Source organism: Sycon ciliatum, chromosome 12, assembly GCF_964019385.1.
Source record: "Sycon ciliatum chromosome 12, ocSycCili1.1, whole genome shotgun sequence".
Classification (NCBI taxonomy): Eukaryota; Metazoa; Porifera; class Calcarea; order Leucosolenida; family Sycettidae; genus Sycon; species Sycon ciliatum.
The window spans coordinates 23,883,783-23,900,688 of NC_088654.1; the positions used below are offsets into that span (position 1 = coordinate 23,883,783).

The window sequence follows — 16,906 nt, forward strand, 5'->3', positions numbered from 1 at the left end:
GAACGGTTTACGTCATGCTGGGATGGTGATGGCACGTGACAGTTTGAAACCAGAAGAACAAAGCTTGCAACGGACTGAGCAAGAGCAACGAAGAGAGACAGAGATATAAATAGAGAGAGTTTGCAGCTTGTTGGACAGTACGTATTAGTCATTGTGGTGCTGTTTTATCTGACTTCGTATGTTCGTTGTTATCTTCGTTTCCGGACAAGCGAGACAGATCCACAGAACTGCAGTGTACATATAGATCGACGGAGTAAAGAAACAATAAAAGCTAGTTTGTGCGACGAGGAAAGGTTGGAAAATGTGCATTGTGTTTGTGGCGTTTTGGCCGAGTCCTGAAGCGGGACAGAACTCGGGATATCGTCTTGTGCTGGCTTCAAACAGAGATGAGGAGTTCGGCAGACCTGCAAAATGTGCTCATGCCTGGAATGACGGCTCTGGAGTGGTGGCAGGTGCGTACTGGATTTGAATTATCCTGTAGAGTGTAGACCAGGGAGTCGTAAAATGCCGGTATTTTACGACTCCCTGGTGTAGAGCACAAGTGCACGAAGAGATATGCGGGTATGCAAGCCTTGCCTGATTAGATACCGGTAACATTACATGTTTTTAAAACGGTGACAGCATGAACAAGGTGAGGACTCCATACGGTTCAAATGGTCGCAAGACCGAGACTCTACCAACCGGTTCAAATGGTTGTAGTCAGGGAGTCGTAAAATACCGGGGCAGTCGTAAAATACCGGTATTTTACGACTTCCTGGTTGTAGTCCAGTGTTACCAAGTGCCCTCTACCCCCATGCGTCCTGCCCAGTGCCATTTTGCAGAATTTTTCAGAGCTTTCCGTACTCGTTTTTCAGGTCAACAATTTGACTGATTTAGTGTATTAGTTGGAAGAAAAAACGATACTGTACAACTTTTCCAGCCACAGAGTTCACTTGCGAAGCCTACGAATTCAGTACAGTTTTCAACTTCACCAGGTCATAACTTTGGTCTATATTTCTGGAATCCGATATCGTAACGCTTCCGTGAGTGTTGCATTGGACAGCTTGGAGTTTTGGCTGCCACGTAGATCCTTCGATTGTTGAATTGGCACAAGAAACGATGGAGTTACGAAGGTTTTAGCAATTGATCATATACATGATATCCGATTGAAATCCGTACTGCGGACAAAACGTCTTTTTTCCGTAAAAATACAGACAAATACGGGCGGTTGGCAACACTGGTAGTCAGGAGCACTGTTTCCCACACAGTGCGTCCTCGCCTTGTTCACGCTGTCACCGTCAAAACAGGTGTACGAAGTGTTTCCCTGCATAATGTTTCCGAAATGCACCGTCATCCAGAGCACAAAACAAAGAGAATGGACTCCCCAACTGGTTGATTGTGCCATTCTCGGTGGATTGTGCCGTTCTCGGTGGATTGGCCATTCTCGGTGGAAGTACAAGTATGATCAAGTACGTACTAGTACCTCTTGCGACGTTTCTCGTCTAATGCTACGCGGCGTGTCAGCTGATCAGGCTCGACCACCGGTCCGGGAGCTACAACATACCTTCTCGCTATGCATGATGGCAAGAGTCCATAACCCCAAGAGTGTGCAATTCTCTACACGGGGATCCCCACGGCGGAATTCCACCATTAGACACCCTTAGCAAACAACGATAACGTTATTTTTTATGTTACTCGTACCTTGATCACCCAAATAGCGTTGAAGCTGCAGCGTAAAAACGTTATGGGGACTAATTTATCATTGTGACAAACGGTACGTTTTTTGGCCAAGTATTGCGTAGTGCGTACCCAGTTCACCTTGTATCGCATAATATGGTGCCATAAATGGTTGTACCGCGAAATAAAAGCTATACTCATGGCAGCAGCGTACTAAATTAGCGTGCATCTAGCTGAAGGTCGAACCCAAATCTCGGTATTTTCTCCCTTACGATAATTTCATCGGGCAACACTATGTATTCTGGTCACATCTCTTAATTTTGTATGTCTCGGCGTTATTGCTTGCACAGGCATGGACATGACTCCTGGAAAGGAGGGAGGAACGTGGATCGGCGTGAACGAACGAAACGGCCGATTTGGCGTTATCACCAACGTTCGTCAGTCGCTGGCGGACATCAGGCCAGATGCCAGGGGCAGAGGTGTGTGCATGTGTGTGTGTGTGGGGGGGGGGGGGGGGGGTGCACGTGTGTATTTGGGTGTGTGTGTGCATGCGTGGGTGTGTGTGTGTGGGGGTGTGTGTGTGTGCATGGTATGCATGTGCACGCATACACATGCCAGCTCAGTGGGCTGCTGCTACAAGTTCATGTACAAGAGCAAATTTGAACACATACAGTGGTGGCACATGAAATCCAACATCACGAGAACAATGGCTCTGAGGCTGCACACCAGTAGCACTACGAACAGTAGACTGTGCTGTGAGCGTGCCTCTGCTTAACCCATGGGGTTGGATTTCATTTACCACCAGTTAGCTTGTAATGTACAGCAAAACCTGCCCTAACCGGACGGACGCCCTCGGTGCAGCGGAAACTGTCATGATATGACAGGATTCCGCTTGATTCGGGGATGCACGTTTGATTCGCAGCACTTTGGTGCATGAACATTTGTCCGGTCAATACAGGATTTCGCTTGGTACAAGGTTTGGCAAACACAGGTTTACTGTATAGAAGCTTGTCTTGACGCCTGTTTTACTGGTGTTGCGTCCCTTACAAGTTCGCTCTACTGAATTGGGATGTATGCATCAATTTCCCGCCATTAGGTTTTGCTGGGCAAGTCCACTGCAACCGTACACACCTTGATACCAACTCTGCATAAAAGATCATGAACTTTGTGAGGTCATACTCATAAATGTACTATAACGGGTTGTACCTGCCAAGTATGGGGTAACTTGCCCTGCAAAAATGTGACGGCCATCTTAGATGCATACCTCCCACTGTTTCACTCAGGGAGTCGGTATTTTACGACTCCCTGGTTTCACTATACTCTCCTCCCCATGGTTACCGCCATCTTCCTACAGCCGTTGTCACCGCCATCTTCCTACAGCCGTTGTCACCGCCATCTTCCTACAGCCGTTGTCACCGCCATCTTTCTACAGCCGTTGTCACCGCCATCTTCCTACAGCCGTTGTCACCGCCATCTTCCTACAGCCGTTGTCACCGCCATCTTTCTACAGCTGTTGTCACCGCCATCTTTCTACAGCTGTTGTCACCGCCATCTCCCTACAGCCGTTGTACAGTTGCTGATTCAATACTAGTACTGTACAGGCAGAAAATTTCGTCGGTCAATAATTTCGTCCAACTCCAAAGAAAGGGAGTTCGTCCGGCTGTAAATTTCGTCCATGAATCATAAGAGTGTATTGAAAAGCTGGACAAATCGACATTCGTCCGGCATTTAATTTAGTCCAAAAGCTCCTTGGACGAAAAAGACGAAATTAAATTCCAGACGAATATTTCTGCTTATACAGTACTCTAAGAACTGAGATGGTGAGCCAAGGAAAAAAATGTGTAAAATGGAAACATGTGAGCACAGTTTATGCGATCGAGTCCACCAACTAAACCAACTCCTTGTCAGTTTTGTGCACGTCTGACTGTTCAAAATCTGGTTTAGGTGGTGGACTCGATCGCTTAAAAATTGTGCCCACATTTTTTCCATTTTGAATACTCTAATTTCAGAAATTTTCAGGTGCTTTAAAATTTTTCGGTATGAGGCCAAAAGACTATGACCCTATGGGATGAGGCACGGCAGTGTTTGTGCAGCTATTGAAATTTGTTGGTATGAAAGAGATACCTGGTACACCGAAAGTACCAACAAGAAAAGTACATGTACACGGAAAGTTTGTGAAATTGCAGTATGTTTGTTTCGTTTGTGACTTTAGGATGCTTGGTGGCTGACTTCCTCCGCAGTGAGCAAACTCCGCTTGAATACTGTACCATGCTGTCGGAAAGGGCGGCGGAATTCAACGCGTTCAACATCCTGCTGGGTGATATGAGGTGAGTCGCAATCCCTCTATGTGTGTGTGTGTGTGTGTGTGTGTGTGTGTGTGTGTGTGTATGTGTGTGTGTGTGTGTGTGTGTATGCATATATGGGTGTGTACTTCATTCCGTTCTGCCAAGGTACAGCGTACCACGTGACCAATGAGGCAATGACACAATGGAAAAGCAGTTTAAAATACGACAGGTGCGTGTGTGTGTGTGTGCGTGGGTGTGGGTGTGTATGTTGGCTCTGGGTTCCCAGTACTCAGTAGTCGAGGCTGGTTAGTAAAGTAACTCCAATTTCACTTCAAGGTACCAGTGCATCTAGTGTCTGCTTCTATCAAAGCAGTGTGCTGTCTATACTGGTTACCCCAGCAAGTGTAGGGTGTGCATATGTAACTGTCCTGGCCGTTTTATGCCGATGTACTCCGTGTGGTGTAGAGCAGGTGTGCATTGGTGGTCGATTCACATGGCTTCGCCAGTTGTGTGGATTAGACAGTTATCTGGCGCAAGTCTTGATCTGTCTCATTCAGATCTTGGCCGCTATCGTTGCTATAAAAGAAAATCTGTGGGTGCACATCCAGTGCTTTTGCAGATTTGCGTGCTTCTCTTGCGACGGGCGTATACATGGTACATATATGGTGGTTGTGTATACGTGGGTGTACCGTAAATGGAAGTAGAAAGGGTGGGGTCGACTTACAGCCGGGATTTGACTTATAACCGGGAACTATCAGTATCTTACAAAAAATGACCTGCACTGCATGCACGAGTGCACCATGTCTACACATTTTTTGCCAGTGTTTTGGCCCCTTTCAAGGATTGGGACATTATACCCTCCAATAAGGAATGTGTACATGATTTGTTGATGTGTTAGTAGCAGGGAGTGGTTAGTAGTGCTTCTTTTGGTGAAAACTTTAAAACGCAGAATTGAGACCTCCGGATACGTGGGTCGACCTATAACCGGGGTCGACTTACAACCGGTAAAATACGGTACACTTAATTTTTGTTCCTTGTGCAGCACTGGCTGCCTGTGTTACTATGGCAACAGAACTGGCGAATCACCGCGCAGTCTTGCGCCAGGTCAGTTGTGATCACGATTGCCGCTAGATTTCTTCACTGCAGCGCTCATTCGGGAGAATGAAGTGCGTGCGTGTGTGTGTGTGGTGAGAAGGAGAGCTCTGTGCCATGGTAACTTTACAGCTTAGAGAGCGTGTGTGGGCAGGCGCGTACTTACCGCCATATTGCCAGGTGTGCACTAATATTTCAAAACACCATGTGAAGCAGCGCTCAGTCATTCTGTTTATTCATGCATTCAGTCATTCTGTGCATCGGTGTTAGTCACTGCTAACATGGCCCGCAGACACACGCTGTTGCTAATGTTTGTGTGTGTGTGTGTGTGTGTGTGTATGTGTGTGTGTGTGTGTGTGTGTGTGTGTGTGTGCGTATGTGTGTTTGTGTGTGTGTGTGTGTGTGTATGTGTGTTTGTGTGTGTGTGTGTGTGTGTGTGTGTGTGTGTGTGTGTGTGTGTGTGTGTGTGTGTGTGTGTGTGTGTGTGTGTGTGTGTGTGTGTATGTTCGTGTCTGCATGTGTATGTGTATGTTCGTGTCTGCATGTGTATGTGTGTGTGTGTATGTGTTGGTATGTTCATTGATACTGCAGGCATCTATGGGCTGTCCAATGCTTTCCTTGACACACCCTGGAAGAAAGTTGTTGCTGGCAAGGAATGTTTCTCGTCACTTCTGCAAACTGCTCGTGTAGATGGCATGGCTGAGGATGAGTTGCAACAACGCTTGTTTGGCCTGCTTTCTGATAAAACAAAGTTAGTTTGTAGCTACTACTGTACATGTACTCGAAGTACATACATAGTTCTATCTGAAAAGCATCTTTCCGAGGCTTTGCCTGATTCTCTCTCTCTCTCGCTCTCTCTCTCTCTCTTTATCTCTCTCTCTCTCTCTCTCTCTCTCTCTCTCTCTCTCTCTCTCTCTATCTCTCTCTATCTATCTCTCTCTCTCAGTTTGTATGTGTCTCTGTGTTTGTGTCACTGGCATGTTCAGACACTGGCCTGACCCGTTGATGCAGGCAGATGACCTTCCAGAGGAGTGGCTGCGTGACCTGAGTAGCGTCTGTGTGGGCTGTGATTCGGTTGCCTATGGCACACGGTGAGTCTGTGTGGCATGTAGGCTGCTCCGGTCAAGTAACGTAAAAGTCCGTAAATAAGTACTTGAAGTACCTGCCCGAAATAAATACCTCCATTCATTCCTGTGACTCTGTCTATTGAAGTCAAGTCAAGCCCGATAAACATACTGCCAGAAATAAGTACCGGTATGGTGCGTACATGCAGCATGTGTACCTACAGTCTACTTGGCTAATAACGACTGCGGATATAATGACAATTCGCTAATAACGACTGCGGATATAATGACAATTCGCTAATAACGACTGCGGATATAATGACAATTCGCTAATAACGACTGCGGATATAATGACAATTCGCTAATAACGACTGCGGATATAATGACAATTCGCTAATAACGACTGCGGATATAATGACAATTCGCTAATAACGACTGCGGATATAATGACAATTCGCTAATAACGACTGCGGATATAATGACAATTCGCGAATAACGACTGCGGATATAATGACAATTCGCTAATAACGACTGCGGATATAATGACAATTCGCGAATAACGACTGCGGATATAATGACAATTCGCTAATAACGACTGCGGATATAATGACAATTCGCTAATAACGACTGCGGATATAATGACAATTCGCTAATAACGACTGCGGATATAATGACAATTCGCTAATAACGACTGCGGATATAATGACAATTCGCTAATAACGACTGCGGATATAATGACAATTCGCTAATAACGACTGCGGATATAATGACAATTCGCTAATAACGACTGCGGATATAATGACAATTCGCTAATAACGACTGCGGATATAATGACAATTCGCGAATAACGACTGCGGATATAATGACAATTCGCTAATAACGACTGCGGATATAATGACAATTCGCGAATAACGACTGCGGATATAATGACAATTCGCTAATAACGACTGCGGATATAATGACAATTCGCTAATAACGACTGCAGATATAATGACAATTCGCTAATAACGACTGCGGATATAATGACAATTCGCTAATAACGACTGCGGATATAATGACAATTCGCGAATAACGACTGCGGATATAATGACAATTCGCTAATAACGACTGCGGATATAATGACAATTCGCTAATAACGACTGCGGATATAATGACAATTCGCTAATAACGACTGCGGATATAATGACAATTCGCGAATAACGACTGCGGATATAATGACAATTCGCTAATAACGACTGCGGATATAATGACAATTCGCTAATAACGACTGCGGATATAATGACAATTCGCTAATAACGACTGCGGATATAATGACAATTCGCTAATAACGACTGCGGATATAATGACAATTCGCTAATAACGACTGCGGATATAATGACAATTCGCTAATAACGACTGCGGATATAATGACAATTCGCGAATAACGACTGCGGATATAATGACAATTCGCTAATAACGACTGCGGATATAATGACAATTCGCGAATAACGACTGCGGATATAATGACAATTCGCTAATAACGACTGCGGATATAATGACAATTCGCTAATAACGACTGCGGATATAATGACAATTCGCTAATAACGACTGCGGATATAATGACAATTCGCTAATAACGACTGCGGATATAATGACAATTCGCGAATAACGACTGCGGATATAATGACAATTCGCGAATAACGACTGCGGATATAATGACAATTCGCTAATAACGACTGCGGATATAATGACAATTCGCGAATAACGACTGCGGATATAATGACAATTCGCTAATAACGACTGCGGATATAATGACAATTCGCTAATAACGACTGCGGATATAATGACAATTCGCTAATAACGACTGCGGATATAATGACAATTCGCTAATAACGACTGCGGATATAATGACAATTCGCTAATAACGACTGCGGATATAATGACAATTCGCGAATAACGACTGCGGATATAATGACAATTCGCTAATAACGACTGCGGATATAATGACAATTCGCGAATAGGCCTTATGCACATTGTACAGATGCACGAAATCCCGTATAATCTTGTAGAATCCCGTAGACCCGGTTGGGTGTTGAATGTGCAGGACCCTATTGTGTTTACTGCTATTTCCACTATGAAATGGGCCATGAAGGCATTTCATACGAAATCTTTTTCCGGCAGAGATCTAGCTAGTCGTTAGTTCAATCCCAAAGTGAAGAAGGCTTGAAAAGTGATCGTTTGCCATGAATTGTGAGGCTAAATGGGTCAAACGCGCATGTATAGCACACAATGAACACCCAACCGGGTATGTACACACCTACGGCCATAGTACAGAACTTCGTACATCTGTACAATGTGCATAAGGCCTATAACAGTCTTCCAGTTGCAAGAACAAACGCTGGCAAGTCGAGGTACGCCTTCAACGCTACAGGTAAATGGAACAGATTACCTGGAGACGTCCGCTCCAGCACAACTCTGGAGACCTTCAAAGCTGCAGCAGTACCCTACGCAATTGCTCGTTGACTACATGGAACAGTAGCAAATGCCATGTTTGACAATGGATCCGATTTCCAGCTGACTATCATTTCCAGTGCATACACACTTTTTTCTTTCCTTCTTTTTTTCTCTCTCTCTCTGTCTTTTTTTTCTTCCCTCTTAAGATCTTCGCTACCTTGTCATTGGGAAGAAATTCCCGTTTGGATTTTGCGAAGTAAAACAAAGTTTAAAAAAAAAAAAAAAAAAAACGACTGCGGATATAATGACAATTCGCGAATAACGACTGCGGATATAATGACAATTCGCTAATAACGACTGCGGATATAATGACAATTCGCGAATAACGACTGCGGATATAATGACAATTCGCGAATAACGACTGCGGATATAATGACAATTCGCGAATAACGACAGGCGTTTCATGCCCAGATCAAAGTCCATTCTACCTGTATACATTGTAATGAGACTTCGGGTATAACGACACTTCGCGAATAAGGACACCTTTCTAATGCCTGGCCGAGTGTCGTTATACGCAAAGTTGACTGTACATGAAAAAGGACTTCTCCACTACACACAAGTCAGGTCCGAACGTTAGTTCATGCGCGAAAGTCAGTACCTTGCCCGAAAGTTAGTAGTCTGAATTGAAAAATATGCCTTTTTGAGCCATCTACAGGGCCAGAGACATGTACATGTACATGTATGATTTTTTACAACTTGTACAAATTTATTGATTGAGTAATTATACTAAAAATGTTTGGCACCTATGATCAGGGGATGGCCCACGCCTGGTAAAAAAGTAAGTAATTAAAAAAAATTAAAAATAAGAGGTTCTGTGTTCCGGCTCTCCGCCTTCTCCGCGAACATAAGAGAACTAGAGGAGAACAAACAAACACAAGAAGCAAGAATGACACGAAAAGCAGAAATTATGAGAACATGGTATAAATGAGCACGGCCATCAACCTCAACAGGGGATAGCCGCCTCGGCAACAACAAGAGCAGCTGAGTCCGCGGCAAAGACCGGTGCATAGAGCCGCCTAGCACCCCTCAGGCACATCACACTGGATCGGACCAAGGCAAAGCTGATTTGACACCGGATCGAAGCCATCACGGCACTGTAGGCCTCTCCGGTCTTGTCGGCGATGAGGGACGCTATCCTCTTGTACAGAGAGGTGGCAGATTTCCCCATGCCTCCCGTAGTGGAGAACACGGCGGGAACAAAGCTGGAGTGTTCCACTTCTCGGATTCTCTGCTCATAGGCACGGCGCTTGGCTTTTTCGTGACGGGTGTAGCTAGCAGCAAGTGAGTTGAGGCGATTCGAGGACGCAAAAGGGTTAAACACCCGGACATCAATGTAGGTGCGCTCGAACCGCCCTCCCCAAATACCACTAGCCACCAAAGTTAGTAGTCTAGGCACTTCAGTCACGTGACAGGACCTGTCAAAATTTGCTGAGGTGAGAGTCCGTACTTGCGTGGCACCAGTCAAGTGCATGCGCTAAACTGTACAGGTACGCGCTATGCTTCGTTGTACGGGCTGATAGTTGGGCGCATCGTGTTGCTCTGACGTTCAGCTTTCAGTAGATCCCGCATACGTCATAGTGCGTACATTTTTGCGAGTTGTAGATCACGTACATGCACTACCAGCAAAGAGTTTTTTCACAAAGAACTGTTGTTTGCTCGCGTTTGAAACGTTGCTTATCGTCTTCAGCGTCTTCTTTCCATTCGGAAACAGTAGAGTTCTTGTTTACCAGGGTTTGCGCATCGCTGCGCAAGGAGACATTATGTACGTAGGCACTGAGAAGTATGCGCTTTAGGCGGAGGAGAACGACGATGCGTCGTCCTACCTGGGCGAATTCTCAAAGCGTACTGAAAGCCAAGTTTTGACACGGTTGCGCTGGAAGGCCTACTGATGTTTACGAACAATCAAAAGGCACAGTGGCTGCTGGAGAAACCCTCTGATGAGGGGATGCTTTGATATACGCATCCAGGCACGCTTCACCAAAATTTCAAAGCTCTCCAGCAGGCAATTCATGACTGCTGCATGGAGCAGTTGAAGGATAGGGAGGCAGATATCACACCATGGAAAGAAGCTACCAACAGAGGTCCTGAAGAACTTCTTGCCAACTTGGAATCACTTGAAGTGGCATGACTGTGAGCACGAATATCCTGTGCAGTAATTCGCGAGCGCGGGCGCGCGCGTACATACCCTCCACATTGCGGCGTACAACGAGGAAGTTCTCTGTTGTTTTTGTGCCAGAAGAATGTCTTTATAACTCTTACGCTTTTGTACCCGCCGGAGCCTGCCAGTATGTCGTTATCAGTTCATTTCACAGCAAACTGAAGCTGTTACTATGGGTTACTATGGCGTTGCTATGGAGTTGCTATAGTGATTGCGGTCACAATTGCCGTATTCTTGCCTATTCTGAACTTTGATCTGTATTGTTTCGATCCATACAGGGTTGTCGGTGTAAGTGAGTGATGTGTGCTTGAAAAAAACACTCTGATGTTTTGTGACTATATCCACTGATGATACTTCGGAGATGCTGTTGGTGCCACAAATTGTATTGATCTCGCCTCATCCAACTGCCTATCTTCAACCCTTCATATCTGAGTGGTATCACTGTGGATTTCAATAAAATTTTCTGTGTGACCTTGTGATACCCACCACCATCGATTGCCGATGATAAACCTGGAAAAACGCGATTTCAAAAAACGGGGTGAAGTGCCTACTATTAGTACTGATGTGGCCACTATATTCAAAAGTATTACCGTATTTCCCCCATTATACCTGTAAGTCGCACTCTACTAAAAATCGCATCCCCATTTTCAGGTTTGAGCCATATTGTTTTGATATATTGATTTCAGTAGGAAGTCATGCTCGATTGTAGTCGCACCCCCTTTTTACCCTTGAATTTTAGTGTAAAAAAGGTGCGACTTCTATTCAGGGAAATACGGTACGTACTTATTTACGAACTTTTACGGTATGGTATTTCGCTACAGGCTCATTCATCTGTTCGCATAATTAGCGGCGGATGGCGCATTCTTGCAGGTCTTCCAATAGGGACCGTCCCATCTTCTCTGGTGTTTTCTGCAGCGCCAAGTCTATCATAGTTGTGACTGATGACAATCAAATGCTGTTCAAGGAGACGGCCATGCAGTCGCCCATACAGCCTGGCCAGGAGCCCGTTTGGCAGACGTCCGAGTTCCGCTTTCCCGTCCCTGAATCGCACCCGGAGCGGTCAGCTCGTCTTTAGTTTAGAGTTAAAGGGGAAGTTAAGGCAAAAATTAAAATTTCACCAGTTGTAGTCTTCGGGGTGCTGAGTCGAATGGTCTTGGTCCGAGGAAGCTGAGACGCTCCCTTCCTACTTGAATCCCAATCGAACTCGCGCACTTCCACCGAAACTGGGTGACTGCGCCCTACGAGATGGGGATTTGTATGCAAAATGTCACTAAAAGCGCCATTTCGTTCTTATAAAAGCACGGATGACCGCGATTGGACCATATGTTGTAGTCTTTGGGACGCTGAGTCGACTGGTTTTGGTCCGAAAAGGCTGCGATGCGGCGTTCCTCCTTTATTCCCAATCGAACATGGTTGAACAAGCGGTCACGTGCTCCTGCGTACACCAGTCACCTGGTCACCGTGCCTGCAGGGTACAACTTACTAGCCTGTTTGACCTTTTTTGGGTGCAGTCCTGTCACTCGAGTTGAACCCGAGTTGAACCTTGGTGTGAAAGTTGTCACCTGCTGGCGTGGTGACCAGGTGATTTGGGCACCCAGGACCACGTGACCGCTTGTTCAACCATGTTCGATTGGGAATAAAGGAGGAACGCTGCATCGCAGCCTTTTCGGACCAAAACCAGTCGACTCAGCGTCCCAAAGACTACAACATATGGGCCAATCGCGGTCATCCGTGCTTTTATAAGAACGAAATGGCGCTTTTAGTGACATTTTGCATACAAATCCCCATCTCGTAGGGCGCAGTCACCCAGTTTCGGTGGAAGTGCGCGAGTTCGATTGGGTTTCAAGTAGGAAGGGAGCGTCTCAGCTTCCTCGGACCAAGACCATTCGACTCAGCACCCCGAAGACTACAACTGGTGAAATTTTAATTTTTGCCTTAACTTCCCCTTTAACGCAAAGGCCTTCCAGCTGGACAGAGTTGGGCAACAGCTGCCCATATTATGCATGGACCAATCTCCTATATATGGCTTTGCTGTTACCACGTTGCCGTTCCGTGTGATGCGTAACCAAGGAGATCACACACCTCATGGCCACAGTCCCGGCTAGTACTTGCTCCCAATCATGGATACTGGTGCAGCGTACAGCGACGGCTTGTTCCAGCCTAGTAACGCCTCTGATTGTGATGGGCCGCTTTGTATACTGGTGTGTAGAAAAGAAGAAGAGGCAAACTCATCTTGACCCGCTGCTATGAATTCTAGAACTGCGGCAGTGGTGACCATGGAGTAGGTATTTTACTACTCTCTGGTGGTCACCAGTGCAGTGCTGGCGCTGGTTCATTACACAACGCAGCATGAAGCTCCGCGGTGTACTTAGTCAACGGCAGGTAGCATGCTCAAGTTTGCCGTGTCCTTGCCGTGCCACCAAACGGCACAAGCTATTCAGCCTATTGCGCAATGCCGTAATTTTGTACCGCGAACACCCCACACGGTCACCTGGGCATGGTCGTCTGTGGTGTCAAACAGTTCATCCCTGACCCAGCGTAATCACATGCCTTACTCATGCTATCCATATTAATTTTGGCAATGCGTAATGGGCTTATTTTTAAACTATTGCTGTCTGCCGTTCGGCACCTGCAGCACCTTGCTGACCCTGAGAGCAGTTCCCGCATGGTGCCTGCGCCCATGGTAACAACTATGCCGTACTCGGGCTAATGCTGTGCTGTGTTTGTGTTGGCGGTGCCTTCCTCATCCTCGTCCTCCTCAGACAGTACTTTTCTACCTCATCTCCAAATACATGTATTTTTTATTTTATGGTTTATCACGTAGCACTGAATACGATCAAACTATTTCCAATGTCTTGGTATTGGCTTGAAACATTCTCATAGCCATATTCTGAACTCCATATTCTGAACAAATTACAATGGCCATGTTTATAGATGCTACCAAGAGTACATAACAACCCCCAGGGTACTCTTGATGCTACGAGAACTAGGGTTATTTTTTTTACTATAGCACTCATTTTGTTAATCCAGGGGATGGCTCACGCCGGGCATGAAGAAAAGAGAGATTGAGAATAGAACCAGGGAGTAGTAGAATTGTACTACTCCCTGAATAGAACTAGGGTTAATGCACTGGACATTGATTTCTCCCTACAATCCTGGAGTGGATCAGTGCAAGAAACTTTCAACACTAAAACCAAGCATGCCCTGATGATGCCCAAAGGGCGAAATATTGTCAATCCCTTTATTCATTTTTAGTGCAGCTGAGGGCCTACTTGGGGAATAAAGGTTGTACAAGTGGAAGGAAAGCGCTGCAGTGGAGTTGGAGAGTTATTTTTTTGTTTTAGTTTTTTTAGAAGTAATTAAAGCTTCTTTTACGGGCGAACAAAACACAATTTGCCTGATGGCGGCGGAGGATTGAAAACAAATCATATAATGATGACGTCACATGTGATCAGAGAGCAAGAGAAGCATAGCATAGTCCGCACAATCACGGGCCAAGGCGTAACGGGACACCGTAGCCTCCACGACAGCCAGGGAGGCACAGCCATCCATTGGAGGCTGCCAAACTCGGCGAGCCCCACGCAGACACATGACACTCGAACGCAGCAGGGAGAAAGACAACCTGCAGCGGAGGTGGGCAATTAGCACAGAATACGCCTCCCTCCCACGTAGCGACTGGAGATGTGCACTCCGGCTCACCAGTGCAGCGGCACCCTTGCCGCATCCTCCGGTGGAAGAGAGCACAAAGGGGAGAAAAGTGGATCGCTCCACTTCTCGGACTCTCCGATCTTATCGACGCCGTTTCTCTTGCTCGTGGTGCCGGTAGCAGGCAGAGAGAGAGGAGGTGCGGTTAAAAGTGCGTTCGAACCGACCCCCCCCCCCCCCCCAAACTCCACTGGCCACCACATCCAAACGAGCTTGATCCTCGGTTGATGCGGACCGGAGCTGAAACTGCTCCCCAGTCAGGGGTTGGAGATGTGGCTCCACTGCGACGTTGTGGGCGACACCCTTCAATGAGCATGCCAGTATGTCGCACACCTCGTTGTGGCGGATCGAGGGGAACCCACCGAAAGGACAGGACAAGGCGTGAGCAGTGGTGAATGCCTTCTCGCAAACACAGGTGGTGGGCAGGCGAGAAGGCGTCCAACCGTAATGGAGGCAGAGGCCATCCCGGAATTCCCCCTTCGACAAAGCGAAGCCATGGCGAGCGATGGGTCGGCCGGTGAGCCAGCTTGATGCTCCCTTCTCCTCTGCCAGACTGATAGCGAGATCGAGTTCGCTGTGCTCGGTGCGGAACGTATCGGCAGCTATCTTCATTGCCTTTCTGGCCTCAGAGCGAGCCTGACTCTTGGCCCTGCGGACACAGGCAAGAGCATCATCGAGGTGCTCCTCTTGCGCCATGATCTTGTCGTACAGGGCAGTGGTGATTAGCCTGGAGGTGCCGTACTGTGAGCCAAAAGTGGTAGGGTTGGCCACGCCGAGGCCTTCATGCCGGCAGGGGAAAGTGTACAAAATGCACTCAGCTTCACTGGGCGCCGTCCGTCCACTAATGGCAGGGATTAGGCGGCGCCGTGGATGATGTCCTCCAGGGGTGCCAGCTGTTCTGCAACACCATCGAGAACCCGACACAGGAAGGACCACCGGTGTTGGAGGCTGTTCACCAGTGCAGAGTAAGCTGCTTGAGGCTGTGACCGGGCGAAATCTGTCAGCTTGCACAGCTCCTGCGACCAGGCGGCCACCTTGGAAGCCACAAACTCCTGCACAAACTGATCAGTTCCGATGGCTGATCCAAGGTGGCGGCACCCGTCAGTGGTGATAGACACACCCGTGCCGCCGAAGATGGTCTCGGCTGCCTCTAGCTTGTCCTGCTTGACGACGAGGACGGACTTGCTGGGGTTAACTTAATGAAATACCCGAACGCCGGCCCATCCCCGACGAGTCGGTCCCACCACAGACAGATACTGCTGAGCCTGCCACGGCGCCACCCGCGGACGAGTCATCCGCATACCAGCTCTGGCGTGTTCCTGGGGTTGCCCTGATAATAGAGAGGTTCCGCACTACGTAAAGTTGAGCAACTTTACGTTAGTGGGCGGGGAAAACCCGTGAATTCGCGAGTTTGCACTCCACTTACAGAAAGTTGTCTACGTAGAGTACGTAGATAGGGCTCTGATAACGTAGCTGGTCCGTAAGTTTTTTTTGCTGGTCCGTAAGTGGATTGGGGTACAAATTTATGACTCTCTACCGATCCCCAGGTCGATCTGGTCGTACACTGCCGCGTTCGGAGTTGCCAAGGGCAGCTATGTGATTTGAAAACTCCGTATGGCGGAACACAGATGCGCATGCAGTTTACCAAGAGTACATGAAAACCCATGTACTCTTGAGTTTACGTAAAGACTTTCCATAGATGCTAAGATCAACTATGTTTTTTACTAACGTAAGTTTTACCAGGCGTGGGCCATCCCCTGACTTCATAGGTGCCAAACATTAATTTTTACGTTTTTCATTTCTATTTTGAGAGTTTAATCGAGTCTGAAAAAAAAACGCAATTACGTTACTAGTATGCGGAACCTCTCTATTACCAGTATTCCCGGGCCAAGGAGTTGCATTCCCGGTAATGGGCCGGTACAGTCAACTTCGCTTATAACGACCGCGGATATAACGACAATTCGCGAATAACGACAGAATTTCCATGCCCAGAGCAAAGTCCATACTACCTGTATACATGTAATGAGACTTCGGGTATAACGACACTTCGCGAATAAGGACACTTTTCTGATGCCCCGCCGAGTGTCGTTATAAGCGAAATTGACTGTATACTTGAACTTGAAGTACCTACTACAACTTGTACTAGTACTCCCTGGTTCTTACACTGCAGGAATTAGGAAAGTATTTCAAGTACTTTTGAATTTGGCATGCTCATTTGAGTCATTTCCCTGGATGCAGAAATGCTATGCAGCTGAGAATGATAGTCACGTAGAATCACTTGCAGAACATGCCGTAGAATTCAGCACTGAATTTCTGATACTTTGCCCCGGAATTCACGGGGAACAGAGTCACGGTCGTCGTTTGCCGAGTGGCTCAACAGCCGCGCCATCTTTCAAAGGACCCCCCCCCCCCTTACAGTCTCTGACACTCAGACAGACATGCCCATCGCTGAA

General features: G+C 46.9%; 1 protein-coding gene across 1 annotated transcript; it reads left to right on the forward strand.

Moving 5' to 3' along the window:
* The first annotated feature begins 79 nt into the window (after positions 1-79).
* Positions 80-11,862, forward strand: LOC135828830 (transport and Golgi organization 2 homolog). The gene is made up of 7 exons (XM_065341262.1): positions 80-452; positions 2,007-2,135; positions 3,869-3,983; positions 4,984-5,045; positions 5,625-5,784; positions 6,020-6,124; positions 11,664-11,862. Exons 1-7 carry the CDS (start codon positions 302-304, stop codon positions 11,821-11,823), a joined length of 882 nt encoding a protein of 293 aa, XP_065197334.1. The 5' UTR covers positions 80-301; the 3' UTR covers positions 11,824-11,862.
* Positions 11,863-16,906: the final 5,044 nt, after the last annotated feature.

Coding starts and splice junctions, on each gene's coding strand:
- LOC135828830 (XM_065341262.1), top strand. CDS start 302: ATGTGCATTGTGTTTGTGGCGTTTTGGCCGAGTCCTGAAGCGGGACAG. Junction 5,046..5,624: donor ACCGCGCAGTCTTGCGCCAG/GTCAGTTGTGAT, acceptor TTGATACTGCAG/GCATCTATGGGCTGTCCAAT. Junction 5,785..6,019: donor CTGCTTTCTGATAAAACAAA/GTTAGTTTGTAG, acceptor TGGCATGTTCAG/ACACTGGCCTGACCCGTTGA.